At 44.1% G+C, this 20,286-nt stretch overlaps 1 protein-coding gene across 2 annotated transcripts; it reads right to left on the bottom strand.

Annotated features, from left to right (window-relative positions):
* Nucleotides 1-1,400: 1,400 nt before the first annotated feature.
* rbl1 (retinoblastoma-like 1 (p107)) lies at nt 1,401-19,036 on the bottom strand. Of its 2 annotated transcripts, none has more exons than XM_030779897.1 (22): nt 18,878-19,036; nt 17,661-17,794; nt 17,236-17,436; nt 16,137-16,201; nt 13,830-13,958; nt 13,542-13,702; nt 12,229-12,293; nt 11,533-11,719; nt 10,937-11,103; nt 8,802-8,914; nt 8,552-8,655; nt 8,113-8,250; nt 7,689-7,853; nt 7,349-7,490; nt 6,772-7,017; nt 6,298-6,482; nt 5,895-6,071; nt 5,594-5,665; nt 5,382-5,472; nt 5,049-5,197; nt 3,025-3,189; nt 1,401-2,746 (listed from the first exon to the last, which is right to left on the bottom strand). In XM_030779897.1, the coding sequence occupies exons 1-22, from the start codon at nt 19,034-19,036 to the stop codon at nt 2,576-2,578; spliced, it is 3,186 nt and encodes a 1,061-aa protein (XP_030635757.1). In that variant the 3' UTR covers nt 1,401-2,575. The 2 variants fall into 2 exon arrangements, with proteins under 2 accessions (XP_030635757.1, XP_030635756.1); XM_030779896.1 differs by having other exon boundaries at nt 5,388-5,472.
* Between the last annotated feature and the right edge of the window lie 1,250 nt (nt 19,037-20,286).

Below are 20,286 nucleotides of genomic sequence, written 5' to 3'. Positions count from 1 at the left end.
GCAAACTCCACACAGAAAGAACCCTGGTCGGCCATTGAACTTTGGACCCTCCTGCTGTGAGGTGACAGCGCTACCCACTGCGCCATCGTGCGCCCTCCATTATCAGAGAATTTTTTTTTAAATCTTAAATCAACTGAAACATTTTTCAATGTTCCTCCTTTCCTTTTGAAAAAGCTTCGGCCTAATTTTTGGAGTCACCACCTCAGCAGTGGTGACATGAATGGTTTTGTACATGCTGTTTTAAACCAGTGACATGAATGGTTTTGTACATGCTGTTTTAAACCAGTGACATGAATGGTTTTGTACATGCTGTTTTAAACCAGTGACATGAATGGTTTTGTACATGCTGTTTTAAACCAGTGACATGAATGGTTTTGTACATGCTGTTTTAAACCAGTGACAAATGGTTTTGTACATGCTGTTTTAAACCAGTGACATGAATGGTTTTGTACATGCTGTTTTAAACCAGTGACAAATGGTTTTGTACATGCTGTTTTAAACCAGTGACATGAATGGTTTTGTACATGCTGTTTTAAACCAGTGACATGAATGGTTTTGTACATGCTGTTTTAAACCAGTGACATGAATGGTTTTGTACATGCTGTTTTAAACCAGTGACATGAATGGTTTTGTACATGCTGTTTTAAACCAGTGACATGAATGGTTTTGTACATGCTGTTTTAAACCAGTGACATGAATGGTTTTGTACATGCTGTTTTAAACCAGTGACATGAATGGTTTTGTACATGCTGTTTTAAACCAGTGACATGAATGGTTTTGTACATGCTGTTTTAAACCAGTGACATGAATGGTTTTGTACATGCTGTTTTAAACCAGTGATATGGTTTTGTACATGCTGTTTTAAACCAGTGACATGAATGGTTTTGTACATGCTGTTTTAAACCAGTGTTCGTTGTCATGTTGTTTGATTCCGATGGACCTCAACATCAGATTAAACCTCTATCCAAATTAGAGAGCCAGGAATGAAAGCTTTAACAGCCCCACCATTTATGGATCAAACGACAGGTTTAAAGATAAAAAAACAAATGAGCAAGGTGAACTGTGTACTGTCAGAAACATAACGCTTTATTTTTATGTACATTCAGAAGGTACGGTTTTAAAACATGTCTGGTAACAGAGATCTCTACTGTCTTTATAAATCTGTATTGTAGAGCAAAACGAATGAATTAAAACAGAGACAGTAAAAAACACGTTCCTTAAAAAGTTTTAAACAATTAAACATGATCAAAGGGTATTACAAAACAACTCTCATTAAAACATTAGTACAGTTTGTAGCACAGTTATATATACCAGCAAAAACAGTGAAACACATCAAAATTCAGTTATATATGCCAGGAAAAACAGTGAAACACATCAAAACTAGAAAACTGATAAAGGTCAATGAGAGGACTTAAAGAAAACTAATTTTGACAAGCAAAATTTCTTCAGTATTCACACTTCAGAGTTCCTCACTGAATTTTATATGGTTTCTTTCAGACAGACAACCCCCTGAGGTTAACAGGCAGAGAACTGGTCATACCCTTCTGTCTGAGGAGAGAGAATTTGGTTAAATACTGTAGTAGGAACAGTACACATTAAAACAGAACAAACAGCAATCTCCAGCTCAGTGGAGAAGGCACATGAAAGAGTACAGTTCAAAGAAAAGTGGGAAATAAAACATGATGCTTAAAGCGACACACATCATTTTCAGCACGGGAAGAAATAAAGCAGTGTAGATACTACACAACTGAACATAAAGCTGCCACCACCACCAGCAGCACACAACACAACTTCAACTTTAGGCAGGTTCAGGTAACAAACATGACCCCACAGAAAAGCCTCTACTCACTTAACCCAGGTTTCCAAAACAAAACAGTCAGAACCATCTCTGTTAACTGGTTCCCACACTGAATCCAACACAAAACTGTCCAAACCACTTCCTTCAACTGGTCCCCAGACTGAACCTAACAGTCATCTCCTGCTTTAGAGGTTTCTAAATTTTTGTATTGCTTATGTTGACAATGCCCCCTGTAACTGTTCAGAAGTCACGTCATCAAATCAATCAGCTAGTTAGTTGCCAATAGCAGTTGATAAATAGAGTGGCGACCACTGGTATAGAGTTGAGTTCAATTTACGACTGCATTACACATTTTATAATGCACAAAATAATCATTACAACATGTCTAGGAAATCAGTAAAGAGCCTGTGTGAACTGTTTTCTCTCTAAAATAGCTGCAGTCTAAAGGAAAAGTTTATCTGTACTCACATACACACACACACACACACAGTGTGCCTGTAATACAGCTGTATCATGACCACCTGGTCCTGGTGACAGACATGGGCAGTATCTGAGCAGTTGTAATAGAAACATACACTAAGCGTCTTTGGCTGGGATAAGCTGAGTCAGAAACCGGATCAAGTTTTGATGAATGCACAGCCAGGGGAGACAACTGTTGGCCAGGCCGATCCTGCGTCCGAGGCTTGACTTCACACTCTGACTGGTCACAGCAGGTGTGTGACTCTACGGAGGAGCTCTGCCATTGGTCAGAAATAGTGTGTTCCTCTGTCTGATTGGTCAGTGGTGAGCTCTCTCGCTGACCACGTCCTGCAGGCGTTTCAGGAGCACGTCCTCACTCTCCTGACACAGGCGTTTGGTGGGAGACTCAGTCTCGTCTCCCTCCATAGTGAAGGCTCTCTTCTTACTCACCCCACCCTGACGAATCATTTTATTAATGTCACTCAACTCCTGTGGACAGAACACAACACTAATCACTTACAGAGCCACACAAACACAGGACAGTCACTCAACCCCTTACAGAAAACCACAAAGACACACACACACAGACAGACCTGCTGACTCCACACAGACATAGGACAACAGTCACTCAACCCCTTATAGAAAATTACACACAGACACACACACACACCGACCCTACACAGACACACACACCACTGACTCCACACAGACACAGGACAACAGTCACTCAAACCCCAACAGATCCTGTGAGGGAAGCATGGCTTTACCTTGGAGGGGCTGCCAGTGAACTTGTAGGTGTAGGCAGAGGTTGGGGTGAGACAGGCGCCGTTCTTATGGGGGGACACGAAGATGGAGTGTCTCTGGGATACCCGACGAGGGGACAGAGGCTGAGCCCGCACTGACGGAAAGGGTGACGACGGGGGGACCTCCATCTGAGACAGACAATCATAATTCACTTTATTTAGCAGTTACTCTTTTTCAGAAGGAATTATGAAAAGTGAAGTCACGCTGCCTAGAAGAGAACAGACAATATGTCACAACTAAGTACAAAACCTTGAACCCATGAAAAAGTGCTACAGCGTGTGAATGTGTGTGAATTTTTTTAAACTGAGTATTACAGTAGTGGTTAGGATTGATTTGTCTTCAAAAACAAACAATCTGAAGAGACAGTCTTCTGTCGCTGAGGTCGACGCCTCTTAGTTCAAACATCCATGGGAAAGTCATTCCATGCATGCACCCACACATTTCTGAATGACCACCACATGATCAAATATTATTGTATGTCAACCAATACACTGCTCGGTCTTCACTCATTTTACACACACACACACACACACACACACACACAGCTATTGTTTCTTACTATGAGGTTGCAAGTGTTTCTGTGTGTGTGTGTGTGTGTGTGTGTTTGTGTATATGAGGACAGAAGCGGCTGAAGGACTGAAGTCCTGTGTTTTTGGTATACTCATCCCTGAACTGAAACAAAACTGTGCTTTGATAATAAAATCCAGCTGAGGGTGTTTTCTTTATCTTTTGTTTTTCTTTGTGAGTAGAGGAGCAGTGTGTGGTGTACCCTGTTTTGTTTTTCTGACCAGAGGAGCAGTGTGTGGTGTGCCCTGTTTTGTTTTTCTGTGTGAGTAGAGGAGCAGTGTGTGGTGTGCCCTGTTTTGTTTCTCTGTGTGAGTAGAGGAGCAGTGTGTGGTGTACCCTGTTTTGTTTCTCTGTGTGAGTAGAGGAGCAGTGTGTGGTGTGCCCTGTTTTGTTTCTCTGTGTGAGTAGAGGAGCAGTGTGTGGTGTGCCCGGTTTTGTTTCTCTGTGTGAGTAGAGGAGCAGTGTGTGGTGTGCCCTGTTTTGTTTCTCTGTGTGAGTAGAGGAGCAGTGTGTGGTGTGCCCTGTTTTGTTTCTCTGTGTGAGTAGAGGAGCAGTGTGTGGTGTGCCCTGTTTTGTTTCTCTGAGTAGAGGAGCAGTGTGTGGTGTGCCCTGTTTTGTTTCTCTGAGTAGAGGAGCAGTGTGTGGTGTGCCCTGTTTTGTTCCTCTGTGTGAGTAGAGGAGCAGTGTGTGGTGTGCCCTGTTTTGTTTTTCTGTGTGAGTAGAGGAGCAGTGTGTGGTGTGTCCTGTTTTGTTTCTCTGTGTGAGTAGAGGAGCAGTGTGTGGTGTGTCCTGTTTTGTTTCTCTGTGTGAGTAGAGGAGCAGTGTGTGGTGTGCCCTGTTTTGTTTCTCTGTGTGAGTAGAGGAGCAGTGTGTGGTGTGCCCTGTTTTGTTTCTCTGAGTAGAGGAGCAGTGTGTGGTGTGCCCTGTTTTGTTTTTCTGTGTGAGTAGAGGAGCAGTGTGTGGTGTGCCCTGTTTTGTTCCTCTGAGTAGAGGAGCAGTGTGTGGTGTGCCCTGTTTTGTTTTTCTGTGTGAGTAGAGGAGCAGTGTGTGGTGTGCCCTGTTTTGTTTCTCTGTGTGAGTAGAGGAGCAGTGTGTGGTGTGCCCTGTTTTGTTTCTCTGTGTGAGTAGAGGAGCAGTGTGTGGTGTGCCCTGTTTTGTTCCTCTGAGTAGAGGAGCAGTGTGTGGTGTGCCCTGTTTTGTTTTTCTGTGTGAGTAGAGGAGCAGTGTGTGGTGTGCCCTGTTTTGTTTCTCTGTGTGAGTAGAGGAGCAGTGTGTGGTGTGCCCTGTTTTGTTTCTCTGTGCGAGTAGAGGAGCAGTGTGTGGTGTGTCCTGTTTTGTTTCTCTGTGTGAGTAGAGGAGCAGTGTGTGGTGTACCCTGTTTTGTTTCTCTGTGTGAGTAGAGGAGCAGTGTGTGGTGTACCCTGTTGTCTCCGTTGGGCGTGGCATATCTCACGGCAAAGCCCTTCATCCTCAGAACATACACAGAGTTATAGAACTGGATGAGGTCACCCCGCTCCTCCTCTGATTCGCCAGCCTCTGTACCGTAGTGCTGCTGTGCTCTCTCATTGGCTGAGGACATACAGACAACCAATCAGAGGTAATAGTAGACAGACAGCTGTGGATTAGTCTGACGTTCAGTCATTAAACCTGTTTGAAGCGGTGAAAGCCTTTTTGACAGCAGAAGACAGCAGACTCTGCTGGTGACAAAGCCATGGAGAAATGAGCCAGACAGTCAAAGTAAACTGGGCTTTACACTCACGCTCTTCTGCTGGTGGATCCACTTCCATATTCTCATCTGTCGACTGCTCTCTGGAACCCCTCCTAAGAAGAACACTGCGGTACACCTGGAGGAGGGAAAACACACACACACATACACACAGACTCAAATTTAAACATTACCATACTAATTACATCCAAGTGTGAGAAGTGTGTGTGTGTGTGTATATCTGTGTGTGAGAAACTCACATGACTGCTGGCCTGTGGCTGGCTACGGTAACACTTCATGATGTCTTGGAATGAGTGTTCCTCTTTTGTGACCTTAAGATAGTTAAAAAAAAAACTTTCAATAATCATACATTCAATACATTTACATTTACAAAACAGTTCCATGAATGAACAACAGTGAGAGTGTGTGTGCGTACTGGTGAGGGTAGCTGACTTAAGATATGTAGATGGCACAGTGCAGGAGCTGGATAGATCAGCAGTGACAGTGTATGTGTATGTGTGCGTGTGTGCGCGCGCGCGCGTGTCGGAGAGGGGAACTGACTTTAGATATGATGTAGATGGCACAGAGCAGGAGCTGGTCCAGGTGTCTGTCTTTCATCAGCTCGGTGCAGTGAACGATAGAGTGCTCAAAACACGTCCATATCTTCCCTCTAAGCTCAGCCGAGATGTCTAGTTTCACACACAGGTCCCTCAGACGCACACTGGCCAGGTGGTACACCTGAAAACAGAAGAGCACAGCCAAATGGAAATAAAGAGAGAAACAGCTATGTGTGAAAAACACCTTGAATTTGAATGTGCTTCATGAGTGCATATGGACAACAGAGAGTCAGCAGTGACAATACCAGACAATATGAAACAGTGTTTCTATCATGACAAACAAATAGAGAAAAGAAAAACATGGTTAAGTTGTGATTAAGTCTACTCTGGACCCTCATCTTCCTCACCTTCCTGAAGAAGAGCGCGAGTGAGCCCGTGCGTCTGGGTCTGCTGATGGTGTGTGTGTCTGGACCTACGGCCGTGACGCTGGCCCGGCCCGGTGAAGCAGTGAGGAGAACCTGGGCTGAGATGGGATTGAATTCCTCGGCCTGGACCTGAATAACCGTTATTCCACCTCCTTCACCTTTCATAACTGAAAACAACAAACAGCACAAGCTCAACACGACAGACAGAGCATAAAGTCTATCAATCTGAGATCTGCAAAGGACAAGGCGGTGTCAGTCCATTACACTGAGCTCCAAAATATACTGGTCTCCACATACACTCTGAATACCAAAGACCTTAGAGAAAAACCTGAACTCTCATTCTGCCTGCTTATCTGCTGGTTTTACCACAGTGAGACAGTGTGACTGGTATGATAAGTTCGAATCTGCCTCTGCTCTTGTGTAAAGCATTCGGAGAGTGGGGTCATGGGGTCATACTTGGCAGGGGGACGATCTGGAGTTTGTTGAGCTGCTGGCCGTTGGCTGCAGACATGGAGAGCAAGGTGCTGGCTGGAGAGGCCAGGCCACCGTTACTGGAGGTGGGGATGATTTTGATGGGAGTAATGGAGAGCTTCTTAACCGGGGACTGGGCTGGGTTGTCATCCCCAAACAGGCGCCTTTTTGCACTGCCTGCTGCTGGAGAGCTGTAGCGATCATGCAGGGAGATGGGTGACGGAGGGAGATCTGAGAGAGAGAGAGAGAGAGAGAGAGAGAGAAGGGTGTAGGTGCAGAGAGAGAGAGTGAGGCTCTTGGAATATCCAGCAGGGTAAATCTCATTCCATTCCACGTGAAATTATACATATGTCTGAAAACCAGATGTTTCATGCAAATATAAATTAATGTGATCAACTACTGAGGCAAGAAATCATCTCTAAATGGTAAAGTAAGGGATTCGTCTCTCCACTTTCACATCATTTCACATTTCCTCACTTCATTCATCCAGTGGGTTTAAAGGGACAAATGAGCTTGTGTGTGTGTGTGAGTATGAGTGTATGTGTGTGAGTAGAGTCATCACCTTTGCGAGCGCTGCCGCCCAGCCCCGTGCGGACCTCTCGGATGCGCGGGTGGATGATGGGAGACAGGGCAACCAGGGGCAGGTGGGCAGGACTGCTGCTACTGTTGTTACCACTCAGATCAAAACTACTGGGGAAATTTACCTGTCACACACATAGACACACAAACATACATACACACAGAGAGACAAAGACACAAAGACACACGCCCACAGACAGACACAGAGACACACTCAAAATGATGACTAAAACGTTTATGAACATCATCAAAAAAGGGTATATCAGACAAACTAAATGAGGTGTTGGTGATGTGTAGAGATGCTAGTGTGTGTGTGTGTATACCTCCTCCACAGTTGGGACTTTGTTGTTGGCGTTGTGCAGAACCTCCCACAGTACAGAGTCTCCACTCCATGCCCTGCTCTCCAGCACCTGCTCCTCTATACTGTTCAAATGTTTCACCATGTCTCTGGACAGGCTTTCCTCTGAACGAATAAACACCTCTATCACCTGTGTACACACACACGCGCAGAGACAGAAACAGAAACACACACACATACGTAGACACACGCAGAGACACACACACACACACACACACACACACACAGAGACACACACAGAGACACACACAGAGACACACAAGCCTTCAGAAACTGAACACCCTCAGAAAACACCCTACATTAAGGTGTACTTGTGAAGTGACACGAAGAGAAAATGGTCTTTAACATGGTAAGACACACAGCTGTTTTGGGGAGTTGGGTTTACAGACCTTGTAGAAGTAGAAGGGGCGGAGATTAAAGACCTCTATGATCCAAGGAAAGGTTCTCTGGGAACTGTAGGCAAACAGAACCACCTCCAGACAACAGGCCAGTAATGAACAGTGGAAGATCTCCTGCTCCAGCAACACCTGAGAACAGACACACAAGCACATCCGTCTTTCACCTGGGGAGGGAACACTGAAGAAGCACTCAGGCCTGAGAAAATAGAGTCTCACAACCACAACTCTCATTCAATCTCTAATCACCCTTTCAATGTCACCTTCTGCCCTCGTTTCATAGATGAGTAAAAATAATCAAAGAAATTCAGCACAGTTCAATCTCATCTTGACAGCCAAACTTTCAGACTATCAGACAGAGGGTGAAGTGTTTTCATGTGGTCTTGTCCAGGCCTGTGGTAACCAAAGCATGAGCAGTGGAGCAGAGACTTACAGCCATGTCTTTGCCCTGTAGTCGCTTCATCTCCTGGGTCATCACATTCTCCAGAACTTTATAGTACAGGATTTCTGCCAGCTTCAGCCGGTTCTCCGCAAAATCTGACCCAAAACCACACAAGCATTAGCACACTGAAAACATCATCTCTCGGCATGTGAACCAGACAGGAATAAACAGAGGACAACAGAGAGAACTACAGAAGACTTGACCGTAATGACAGACTCATCATGTGGGGTAGAGCACTGACCTATGTGTGCTCCTGGCATGTCCTGCCAGGTTTTAGTGTAGCTCTGTTTAAACTTCTCCCCCAGGGTCTTCACACGGCCCAGAATGGACTCAGTCGGGTTCCGGGAACAAGAACTGTTGAATACCGATCACATCACTTAATTAACTCACACACACACACAGCCTGGACCTCAGTGCTCCAAAAATACAATTACACATGGAGAGAAGAGTGTTTTTGCTGCAGAGTGAGAAGAGGAAAACTCAAGGGCAAACCCCAGTGAATGAACAGAAGTGTTGTGATGTACATGTTAGTCAACATACTGTACGTACATAAGACTACAAACACACGAATCAGAGGCTTTTCCATGAATGCAAGAGCAACAGAATAAGAGGATGTGTCACAGCACTGCTATCTCGAGTGTTTCTTGCGTTTTAAAAACCAATGAGCAAAACACTGTAATACCAGGAGTGCACAGCTCAAAGGCCTTTACGATACACTGCATATGTAACTCTGGACTAGACAATACACTCTACATAACACTGAACATTGTTAAATTGGGTTACCCACAAAGCTAGCTAAAGTCTTGTTTATCAGTGGAAGACCGCTAACATTAGTTAATGAGTGGTTGAACTATAGCTTTTAAATTATTCTGCTTAAATGAGGTAATGGGAAATATATCTGCAACTCACATGTCTGTAGGTACAGTCGGTGCATTGGAAATTGTTAAACCAGAGAGGACATGTAAATAAACATGAGCTGAACAGGTATCTAACGTGGATTTGGTAGCCAAAATTATTTAGCTTCCCTTTCAAATGTGTAGTATGAAATCCCAAAGTCGGAAGTCCTCCTTACAGACAGTCATGTAGTATGATGACGTCACAACAGTTTCTTGCGGCGTTATCAGCTTCATCGAGGGGGTACTAAGTGCAGTGGAAAACCAACGAGGTACCAGGTACCAAAAAGCGAGTAGATTTGAGTAAAGCTGGTACCATGCAGTGGAAAAGCGCCATATGTGTAACTCTGGGCTTGACGATACACTGTGTGTGTGTGTATAAGTCTGGGCTTGACGATACACTGTATGTGTAAAGCCCAATTTATACTTCCGTGTAAAATCCTCTACGTAGTCGTGTACCCTACACTGTAGCCTGACGCGCACCTGCCTAGAAATGTAACTAGGCGTCGCTGCGATGCACATCGAAGCGGACCACAACTGTGATTGGTCCGCTTGGTAGCATCACTCTCCTTCTGCTCAACCAGTTCAATGGTCGTACACACCACCTCCCCCGATGTCTTCTCTCTTGTCTGCGTTGCAGTAATTTCAGTAAAAGTAATGGTTGTTCAACATTTATTAGCTCCAACTCCAACATGATCCACTCCGTTTCAGTCGCGATTGAAAATTTTCGGCAAAATGGTGAACTGACCGCTCGTTATTTTGATAGGTCCGTTTGTTTGTCCTCCAAAGTTTAGAAACAAGTCCCTCTTTTGAACAAAAAACTTGTTTTACAGATATTGCTGTGCAAGGACTGAATTCCAACTTTTTATTTACGCCATCGTTTATAATGCACGAGGAAATCCTACCGCAATGCATAAAAATCCCACCGCAAACTAGCATTTTGAAGGCTTCATTACAGAGCGAAGCAGACACACCAACACACAAGTATAAATGCTCACAATGGCGTAGGCCACTCATGTAGGCTATGGTGTAGGCTCCGTCTAGAAGTACAAATCAGCCTTAACTCTGGGCTTGACCATACACTGTATGTGTAACTCTGGGCTTGACGATACACTGTGTGTGTGTGTAAGTCTGGGCTTGACGATACACTGTGTGTGTGTGTAAGTCTGGGCTTGACGATACACTGTGTGTGTGTGTAAGTCTGGGCTTGACGATACACTGTGTGTGTGTGTAAGTCTGGGCTTGACGATACACTGTGTGTGTGTGTAAGTCTGGGCTTGACGATACACTGTGTGTGTGTGTAAGTCTGGGCTTGACGATACACTGTGTGTGTGTGTAAGTCTGGGCTTGACGATACACTGTATGTGTGTATAACTCTGGGCTTGGCGATACACTGTGTGTGTAACTGGACTTGTGGACATAAAGAAAGTTCTAAACAATCCTCTAGGGGTGGGCCAGACAAGCGAGGACACCACGCTGTCACCTGAAGATGTGGAGCAGAGTGTCACTGGGTGCGTTCTTCAGTCCTGACACCATGCTCTGCAGACGACTCACACTCTGTGTCGCTGAGGAGACCGGCGTCACCAACACATCCTTCTCCTTCAGGTAACGCCGCCCAGTCAGAGGGGTAGAGGGCGCTAGTGAACGCGTCTGAACATAGAGGAAAGAGCCAAGCAAAACAAATCAGCAAAACAAGCAAGTAAATCTCTGTCTGAAATGTCAGCTATGAATACAGTGCACTGTTGCGCTGATTAATCAAGAATGCAAGATTGCATTAAGCCTTATCTCAAATGTCTCTGGTACTTCTTTCCAAATCTTTATCATACAGGCACACAACCCTCAACATGTGAGGTCTGTCCCTGCTCTAACACAGCAGCTTCAGACACTAGCCTTAACACTCAGTCACTGAGTTGAATGTACTGTCAAAGTGTATAGTGCTGTTTTGCATAATCCAGGTGGGGGGAGACTGCTCTAGGCTCTGCTCAGTCTTTCTCAGGTGACATTACTCATGTAACAACAAGAACTACCCACAGCTTTTCTGTGAAAATTTGACTAAATTTAAAGCTGATGGACAGACACCTTCTCAAAGTGCTGCTGCAGGTTGGACTCCACCTGCATGCGGGCGGAGAGGGGCGTGGAGGGAGGTTCAGCGGCCGCCTTGCGTGGCGTGCCGATCTCTTCGTCCGCGTCGGCTCCCAGAAAAACCCGCTCGTCAAAATCGCCCACTGTCAGGACATACTCCTCATACTCCCGATTTATGGCTTTACTACGTGCGCGCGCACACACACACACACACACACACACACGCACGCACACACACGCACACGCACGCACACGCACACGCGCGCACGCACACACGCACACACACACGCGCACACGCGCACACACACACAACAAGACAGAGTCTGAGTCACTTTCCACAGCAGGTCTCTCTCTGTGGCATGCACCACAGACAGAGATAAGAGAGGGTCCAGACAACCCGGAGGGTGGAACGTATACTCTGACAGAATTATTCAGAGAGACCAGGCTACATTCAGTGTTAATCTCCTCAACGAAATTAATGACCAAAATATTTGTTGACGAAGAGGTTTTTAACTTAGTCAACAATGACGACGACTAGACGAAACACTGTACCATGACGATACAAGAAGTAAATTTGATTTCATTATACTATTGACGAAAATATGATGAAACAAAAACATCATGAGATGTTTAGGGCCCTTCAGGGGATTCTTTCATTAAAACACTGATGGTGTTTTTTTTACAGAAACTTACTTGTTGTCTTGAAAGTTGGGGGTGTCCAAGAGCTCAGAGAGTGTCTCCTCATTGCCCTTCAGGATCTGTCAAAACAAGAGGAAAGTTTACGATTCACAGAATGAACTCACTGGGAAACTGGCCCCAAAGTTCTGCTATCATCACCACTCTGAACAGACACTCTCTCTATATGCAGGAATGAAGAATTATAGACATGACTGACCACTGAATGATAAACCATCTGAAATAAACATGTAAATAAATGTAAGTGTCTAGTCTGCTAAAAACAAACAAAAAAAACCCCAACCCACTGAAAGCTTGTAAAACATATTTAATTGTACAGAGGAATCCAATGGTGAGACTGCCAGAATTGAGTTGTGAAAGCCAGATGAAAACTGTGGACACAGTCACTGTCACCTGTGTGTGTGGTGAGAATTTGTTGACAGTTTAGGGGACCATGAGTACAAGAGTTTCTCAGTCATCTTTCAGACAAAACCCTAATGACCACTAGCCTAATGTTCCTCAGCCTGACAAAACCCTAATGACCGCTAGCCTAATGTTACTCAGCCTGACAAATCCCTATTGACTGCTAGCCTAATGTTACTCAGCCTGACAAATCCCTAATGACCACTAGCCTAATGTTACTCAGCCTGACAAATCCCTAATGACCACTAGCCTAATGTCACTCTGTCCAACACCCCAGGCAGTCTTGCTTCCAAAAACAGCCATACACAACAATGTTTAAAAAAGAAAGAATGAAAAACAGCTTACTCCAGTGACAGGCTTTCTAGAATACTCAGTTGCTATTTTCTCGATGGGATACTTTCTTGTTTTCGTACTCTGTATCAGAAATGGCTTTGAATAAAAGCGTCTGCAAAATGAGTAAATGCAAGTACAATAGCAACTCAATACACTGTATATCTAGAACTGTCCGCTGTACCGCTAAGTGCAATTTAAAAAAGTGCAATACTATCTATTATACGCTTGCTCTCAGAATGACTGTTATTACAAAAATGTGACCAAATTCTCAGCAACCAGGAGACATACAGCTCTGCCACATGCTCTGCAGAAAGGACTTTCAGCCATTATAAGACCTGAGGGCGGTTTAGCAGGCGCTAGGAATGATACCTAATTAAAGCAAAAGGAAACTGTGGGCTCCTGAATGAACATACAAAGAATTCATGAAGGAAAGCATTAAAGCATTAAGCTTTACTCTCCCAGTACACCACCATCATTTTTACATCTGCAACTCTGTCTGGGCTGAGAGTACCATCTAAAGAAATGAACCGTGTGGGACTGGAGCCGACTGAGATGGGAACAAGACGTGGTCTTACCCTCTTCTCAAACAGTCGTCTTATGTAAGGTTTGAAGTAATGTTCTTTAATCCCTTTGGCCTCCACCACTAGACCATCATGCAGTTCACACAGCTTGTCAATCACACAGGGCGGCTCATCTGGAACCTCAGCATCCGGGCGGAGAAACTCTTTAGGCAGACCTGGGGAAAACAGCGCACCCATCAGGGCTGGGGGTATTACCACACTCTGTGTTACACCCAGTGCGGAGTGAATTGAGCAAACTACCATACTCCCACTGTTTAGTGGTGGAGATGAACAAGCAGCTACCTTTGAAGCTGGGATTGATGAGGTCTTTCTTGTTAGAGCAGAGCAGAGCATTCCCAAAGACAAGGTCCAGGCAGCAGAGCAGGAGATGGTACGAATTCACCAGGTCATCTCCGATCATCCGGAAATTCCCTGCGTTAGAAAAAAACGTGAACACTGCTAAAAAAAAAAGGCTTGGACTAAAAAAACCTATAAACTTTAACATTTAGGAAAAAGCAAAGGGAAGACTAATTACTGTCTATAGCAGGAAAACAAATAAGAGGATACACAATATGAAGAAACTACACGCAGTGTGAGAAACGGGCTGGATATTGTGATGGTGATACGACATGCGATAAAACAAAGATCAAACTAGACATGTTTCCAACATTGTTCAAATACCTGTGGGCTGGTGACCTAGAAGAACTGTGTTTGTGATGAAATCTGGACTGTTTATCAATCTTATTTAAAGGATACACACACCCTTCTCTGCTGGCTTGATTTATTGACGTTGCATCTTTCACCAGTCAGTGTGTGATGAGCATGTTTATGTCTCTATAGGCGCTTTTGGACCGAACAGTTCTAGGGTCTCATCCGAGAGGAACTTCTCCCTGGGGAGCTTCTCCTAGAACTACATACGTTCTAGGGCTTTTTTTCTGTTTGCATTTGAACCACCAGTAGGAATGCTGAAGTGATGTAGGCCGGCCGACGGTGGTATAGCAACGTCACGCTAAGAGCTGTTGCGGCTAACCAGAGTAGCGGCACATTTTTAAAGTACAAATTTAATGACTTTTAAGACTTTTTAAATACCTCTAAAAGGAAAAAGTAATACCATTACTGCAGCAAAAGAAATTCACAAACTACTACAGTATACAGTTATTAAGTTTCAATGAATTTGAATAACAGAAATATTCAGTGCACATTACATAACTACCTTCTCATTAACGAAAATAAAACCTTATGGCGATAGACCCAGTCCAATGAGGAAAAAAGTTCTCCTGCATTTACCACAGTAGCAGTGAACGACTCGATGGCCATAGTGCTTTTCGGGTGCTAGCATAGCGCCTGTGCCTGACGCTTGCTGGCAGTGTCGTGCTTTTGGTTTTTTCCCTTTTCCCCGCCGCAGCCCTCAAATCGTAAACTGGATAAACACATTCTTCTTCTAAGTTAAAATGCGGATCACAGCCACACAAGCAGACACACAAGCACCTACCGTTGTACGCTAGCTCTTTAATGTACAAACAAATAGATATAGGACGGTACGGAAATGGTCATTGTTGTGGGATATAAAATGCCGGTAAAATAAAACATAAAAACTGAACATGCCTCCCCTCCTACAATTCTAGACATTTTAAGACATTTTAGACCTGAATATCAAAAACTACATTTAAGACATTCTAAGACTTTTGCATTTTACACGGATTTTTAAAAATGGCAGTTGCAATCATCGTGTACCTACGTCTGGACCGATCACCGTACACCTATTGCAAGGTTCCTATTGCGCTGCAAAAGTACCTACCTTGAAGTAGGAGCTAAAAAAGCCCCTCAAAACGGCGTTCTAAGAACTATGCTCATTCTAGATTTTTGCGGTGCGAACACGCGAAAAAGGGGGTACTTTCTCCAACAGTTCTAATAACTATGGAAAAGTTCCTCCGGTGCGAAAGCGCCTTATGACAGCAGTAGCCGGCTTTGTATGGTGCCATGCTTTCAGAGCTTTCACTAATGACAGGTTGTTTAAGAGCAGCTGTCAGACTGAAGTGAGGGGTGGGTCTAACCGTGTGTCCAGACCTTTTGCTGAGCACTCTTCAGGCAATTCATTAGGGCTGAATTTTAAATGATGACACAGGTTTGTCATGTTCCCCTTTTAGTAGCCACCACTAGCTGAGACATTTTGCCCAAAGCTTGTGACACTGTGAGAGGCACCACAGAATTGTGTGCAGGTAATGACACTGTAAGGGGCACCATAGAATTGTGTGCAGGTAATGCTAGAGTAGCTCTGTCCCTCTGCGGCTCTACACCAACTTTCTGGCTCTATGAATCTAAGTCATTCTCACTGCAGAGACACTCTGCCATGTTGTTCTTGCGGAAGTTAATATCGCAATGACAATTAAAACAAACAAACAAACAAACAGGAAAACACAACATATTGTTCAGCCTTAAAAGAGGACCAAAACAGACTTCAAATGAGTATGATCAGGAACCAGGAAGTAGGAATTGAGTTAAAAGTAAATTCATGAAAGAGTTATTCATAAATTTGTGTTGTCCATCCATCCATTAACTGTTAAAGTATGTTTCAGACAGAGACAGGAGGGAAGTGTGTAGTCTACTCACCTTTAGTGTACACAAACAGCGTCCAGCAGAACTTAAACACATCACTAATGTGGCAAGGGAGACGCCTTCAAACAGAGCACAAACATCAGTCATCAACACAGCCAACATTACAGAACACTCCTCAAACTCATCATCAGTCATCAACACAGCCAACATTACAGAACACTCCTCAAACACATCATCAGTCATCAACACAGCCAACATTACAGAACACTCCTCAAACTCATCATCAGTCATCAACACAGCCAACATTACAGAACACTCCTCAAACTCATCATCAGTCATCAACACAGCCAACATTACAGAACACTCCTCAAACTCATCATCAGTCATCAACACAGCCAACATTACAGAACACTCCTCAAACCACATCAGTCATCAACACAGCCAACATTACAGAACACTCCTCAAACTCATCATCAGTCATCAACACAGCCAACATTACAGAACACTCCTCAAACACTCCTTTCAAGTTTATTTAGAGCCCAATATCACTGTTTACAGTCTCAAAGGGCTTTACAGGCCACAACAGTCAAAATCAAAACAGGACGGCACCCCCTGACTTAATCCTCATGGCGGGCAAGAACAAACGCCCAAAAAACCCGGAGAAGGACCTTGAGAGGGACTACAGAGATAGGAGACCCCTTCTTGGCCAGACAGGTGTGCAATAGGTGCCGACACAGAGGGCAGTTACAGTTGCAAGTAAATTAGAGCATGAACATCAGTCATCAACACGGCCAACATTACAGAACACTCCTCAAACACATCATCAGTCATCAACACAGCCAACATTACAGAATATTCATCAAGCTGTGATAACTTACACACTGAGACAACTCACACACCACACACATTCTCTGGGACATAACAGTGACTAAGAGAACACAGTGATGGTCAGTTATCATACTGTGTGCATGAGATTGCCTGAGCCACATGCTAAATCTCTATGACAAGCAGACCTATACACTTTCTCTGCGCTCAGGACAGATCTGACAAGTGAGAGGAAAAGTCTGTCAAAGCTGCTCTCCCTCATGCGTTACATATGAAGAACAGAACAAATGGAGGAGGTCTGTACTGGAGTGTTGCTATGACAGGGTACCTGTGTTTTCTGCTCCTGGGCTGGCGTGGAGGTTCACTCTGAGGGTCCTGGAACACGTCCATGAATATTGGCTCAAACTTCCGAAAGATGACGGTTGACACCTCAAAATTCCTCTCCAGGCGGCCGACGCGGTTCCGGAAGTCCTGGGACAGGTTTGACATATCTGCCCATTTCTTCATTTTACTGAAGAACTGAATCAAGCTGGCATGGGGAGAAAAACACACACATACAAAAAAAAACCTTGAAACATTCCACACAAACAAAATGCATTCCCTGATTTCCTCTGCAAGAGCTGAGCAACTGTCTACTTCTCCAAACTCAAAGCTGAGACCTCACCTCAACAAAGACTAAACACAACTATTCGTAGCATTTGTACTACCAATTCATGACATTTGAAATAAAATCACGTTTGCTCTTCAATTCACCTGAGTTTGGAGGTCCGCAGGATCCTAGTGAGGGACACACAGTTGCCCTCCAACACCCCCAGTCCCACAGTGGGAGTGGAGCTCTTCCGACAGGCCGCATACAGAGAGCAGGCAAGCCAGTGAACCATGTCACCCTGAAAAGGGTAAACAGACATAGCTTTCACTTCTGGTTCAATCGTTACTGTCACTTCATATTACAGTTCTACTGCTAATGTACAGATCCAGCTTTAGACAACTTTGGTACCTGTAAATTACGCTGAATGACAGATCGTGTTCGCTATTAAATCTGTAGGGAGGTGCACGTTCACATAGGAGAAATGACACGCTGTATATAAATGTCATCTAAGATGACGATGTTCAAGATCCAAAGAAATGTTCTGTTCAAAGTTACTGGTTGAATTACTACATACATATTGAATTTATAGATCGTTGTCATGCGTCCCTTCTGATTAATCACAGGTCGAGAATTGACACGGAGACCAGTGGACACGCTTTTAGGGAATAGGGTGTATATTAACAGTATAATGACATGCAAGCCATGACTATCGCCAGCTGGGACTCCGAATGTAGACTGGTAACCAAACATGCTGTCGCAAGCCCTGGTTGTGCAATAGCGGAGGACGTCAGCATCACTCCAGTGGGGCGATCAAAGCGGACTAACCGAAATTTTTCACTTCGTGGTATACAGCCCTGCTTTGCAACCAGGTGAGCTCGAGCACGAGAAACACGCCCACTGCAGAGTCCATAAACACAATCATAATCAAATAATCTATAACGATATCTTTTGATTAATTTACATTAACGAAATTGCTTCACTGTGGTCACTATCTGATTTCACGCGAACTTGCTACCTCACTTGTTATTAAATTACGAAGTACGAGAGCAGTGTGCAGTATCTGTCGGCTTATCATTGGATAAGAATTTGAGTCAATAACATCCACCAGCACATAAGAGGACTAAGTTCAGACAAAAACAGTTAAGACAAAAGTAGTTAACGCTTGAAAGCAACGAAACCGACCTTGTCCCCAACTATTCTGAGTTTTACTCTGTATTTACGGGTAAGACGACATCGGTGTCTCATGAAACAGTCTTCGATTAAATGGACACTGAAGTTCCAATTAATGTCAATAACCATACTTAACCGTATGAGATCACCATACTTAACCGTAATAAGTAACAAAACTGTGCGGCTAACTCGGAAAGACTGCAAACGTTACCTCGAGAGTGTATGTGTTCCAAATAGTAGTGAAGTTTTGCATCGCCTCGTTTGCCGTCTCTTCGTCCATATTCAGCTCCTGACAAAGCGCGTCAAGCGTTCTGCGAATACAGCTATCGTCAGACTTTCCAGATTCAGAATCCGTCTCGTCGCCCCGCATTTTAAATTCCTGAAATGTGACAAAACGTATATCAACAAAAAACAGTACTGTTTCAGTAACTTCAGCCTCCTGATGCTATCCCACAATGCTCGGAGGTCGGATTGGCGCGAAATCGGTGGGCTCCCAGCCAATGAACAAGAGGAAGGGACAGCAACGTCACACAGAAACAACAAAGGCCGATGTACACGTGATAACAACTGAAGTGGAGCAAAATAACAAGCAAGCCTGTCGCTTAGACCGGAATTGCTTGGAACAGCTGAGAGAAACAGAGTGCAGTGACTGGCGTGTTTGCATTACACCAAGCAGCGTGCGAATATAAGCACGATTTTGTTCTGTGCCACTCAGATCGCTCACTAATGAAACCCAAGAGAAAAGGCTACTTGGCACCTTATAGATGGACTAGTTGTTGTGCAGTTTGTTTTTGGGTTTTTTTACTCCAATGCAATCAGGTCTGGCCAAGCTAGGAAACAACGACTTTCATGTAAATAAACAGTTATGGAAGAATTATAAGCCTGAATATAAAAATATAAAAAATATAAGCCTGTTTGGGGCACGCAGTGACAATCACCTAGCAGACTAAAGCTAAGCCGACAGCATTACTCCGAGATGTGCACTGGTGAATAACACACTCCATACAATCCGCAGTTGAAAGTTGAACGTCATCTTTTATTGCACAATAAAAGATCACATACCATGTTTTGAATTATGTGATTGGTCCATATGGGAGTACAAGAGCGTAACAGAGAAGAGGAAAATAAAGGACAAAACAAACAAAAAAACAACCCAGGACTCTCAGTATTGTGGCAGAGCTCAGGCCAAGACTACTTATTTTAAACTGATTGTAGCATTAGGATCCCATATAGAGTGTACTTGGTTCAAAGAAACTAAGAGGTTTTTTTATTTTTATTTTATTTATTTATGTATTTTTACCGTACATCCACTTGGTAAACACTGGCGCTGCAACCTACTGCCCTACGTGTAAGCAGCTAAAGAACGCATCTTCTGAGCATGCATAAGAAATACTCCTTTGTCCAGTCCCCATTTTTTAAGAGGACTCCTCTGGTAGCTTCCCTCCCTTAAAACTGTTCTTCCACAAAGTCTTGGATGGGCGTGAACAGCCTAAATGGAGTTACTTCTGTCCGTTTTTTTTACCCATTAAGTCCGTATTGAGAGCAGTGCTGGTGGAGGAGATGAGAGACGGGATACAGCTGAAAAGTTTAGCGATAAGGCTCATCCAAGCATTGCGCGAC

Source organism: Chanos chanos, chromosome 7 (genome assembly GCF_902362185.1).
Source record: "Chanos chanos chromosome 7, fChaCha1.1, whole genome shotgun sequence".
NCBI classification, from domain to species: domain Eukaryota; kingdom Metazoa; phylum Chordata; class Actinopteri; order Gonorynchiformes; family Chanidae; genus Chanos; species Chanos chanos.
The sequence above is the reverse complement of the archived record's forward strand: the minus strand, read 5'-3'. Positions and strand labels throughout refer to the sequence as shown.

Bases quoted from the DNA above. Each gene is read 5' to 3' on its own strand.
- rbl1 (XM_030779897.1), bottom strand. From the start codon at position 19,036: ATGCGGGGCGACGAGACGGATTCTGAATCTGGAAAGTCTGACGATAGC. The intron at 13,703-13,829 runs GTAGCTGCTTGT...TGTTTTCCCCAG, and splicing joins CATCAATCCCAGCTTCAAAG to GTCTGCCTAAAGAGTTTCTC. The intron at 6,483-6,771 runs GTATGACCCCAT...TGTTGTTTTCAG, and splicing joins CCAGATCGTCCCCCTGCCAA to TTATGAAAGGTGAAGGAGGT.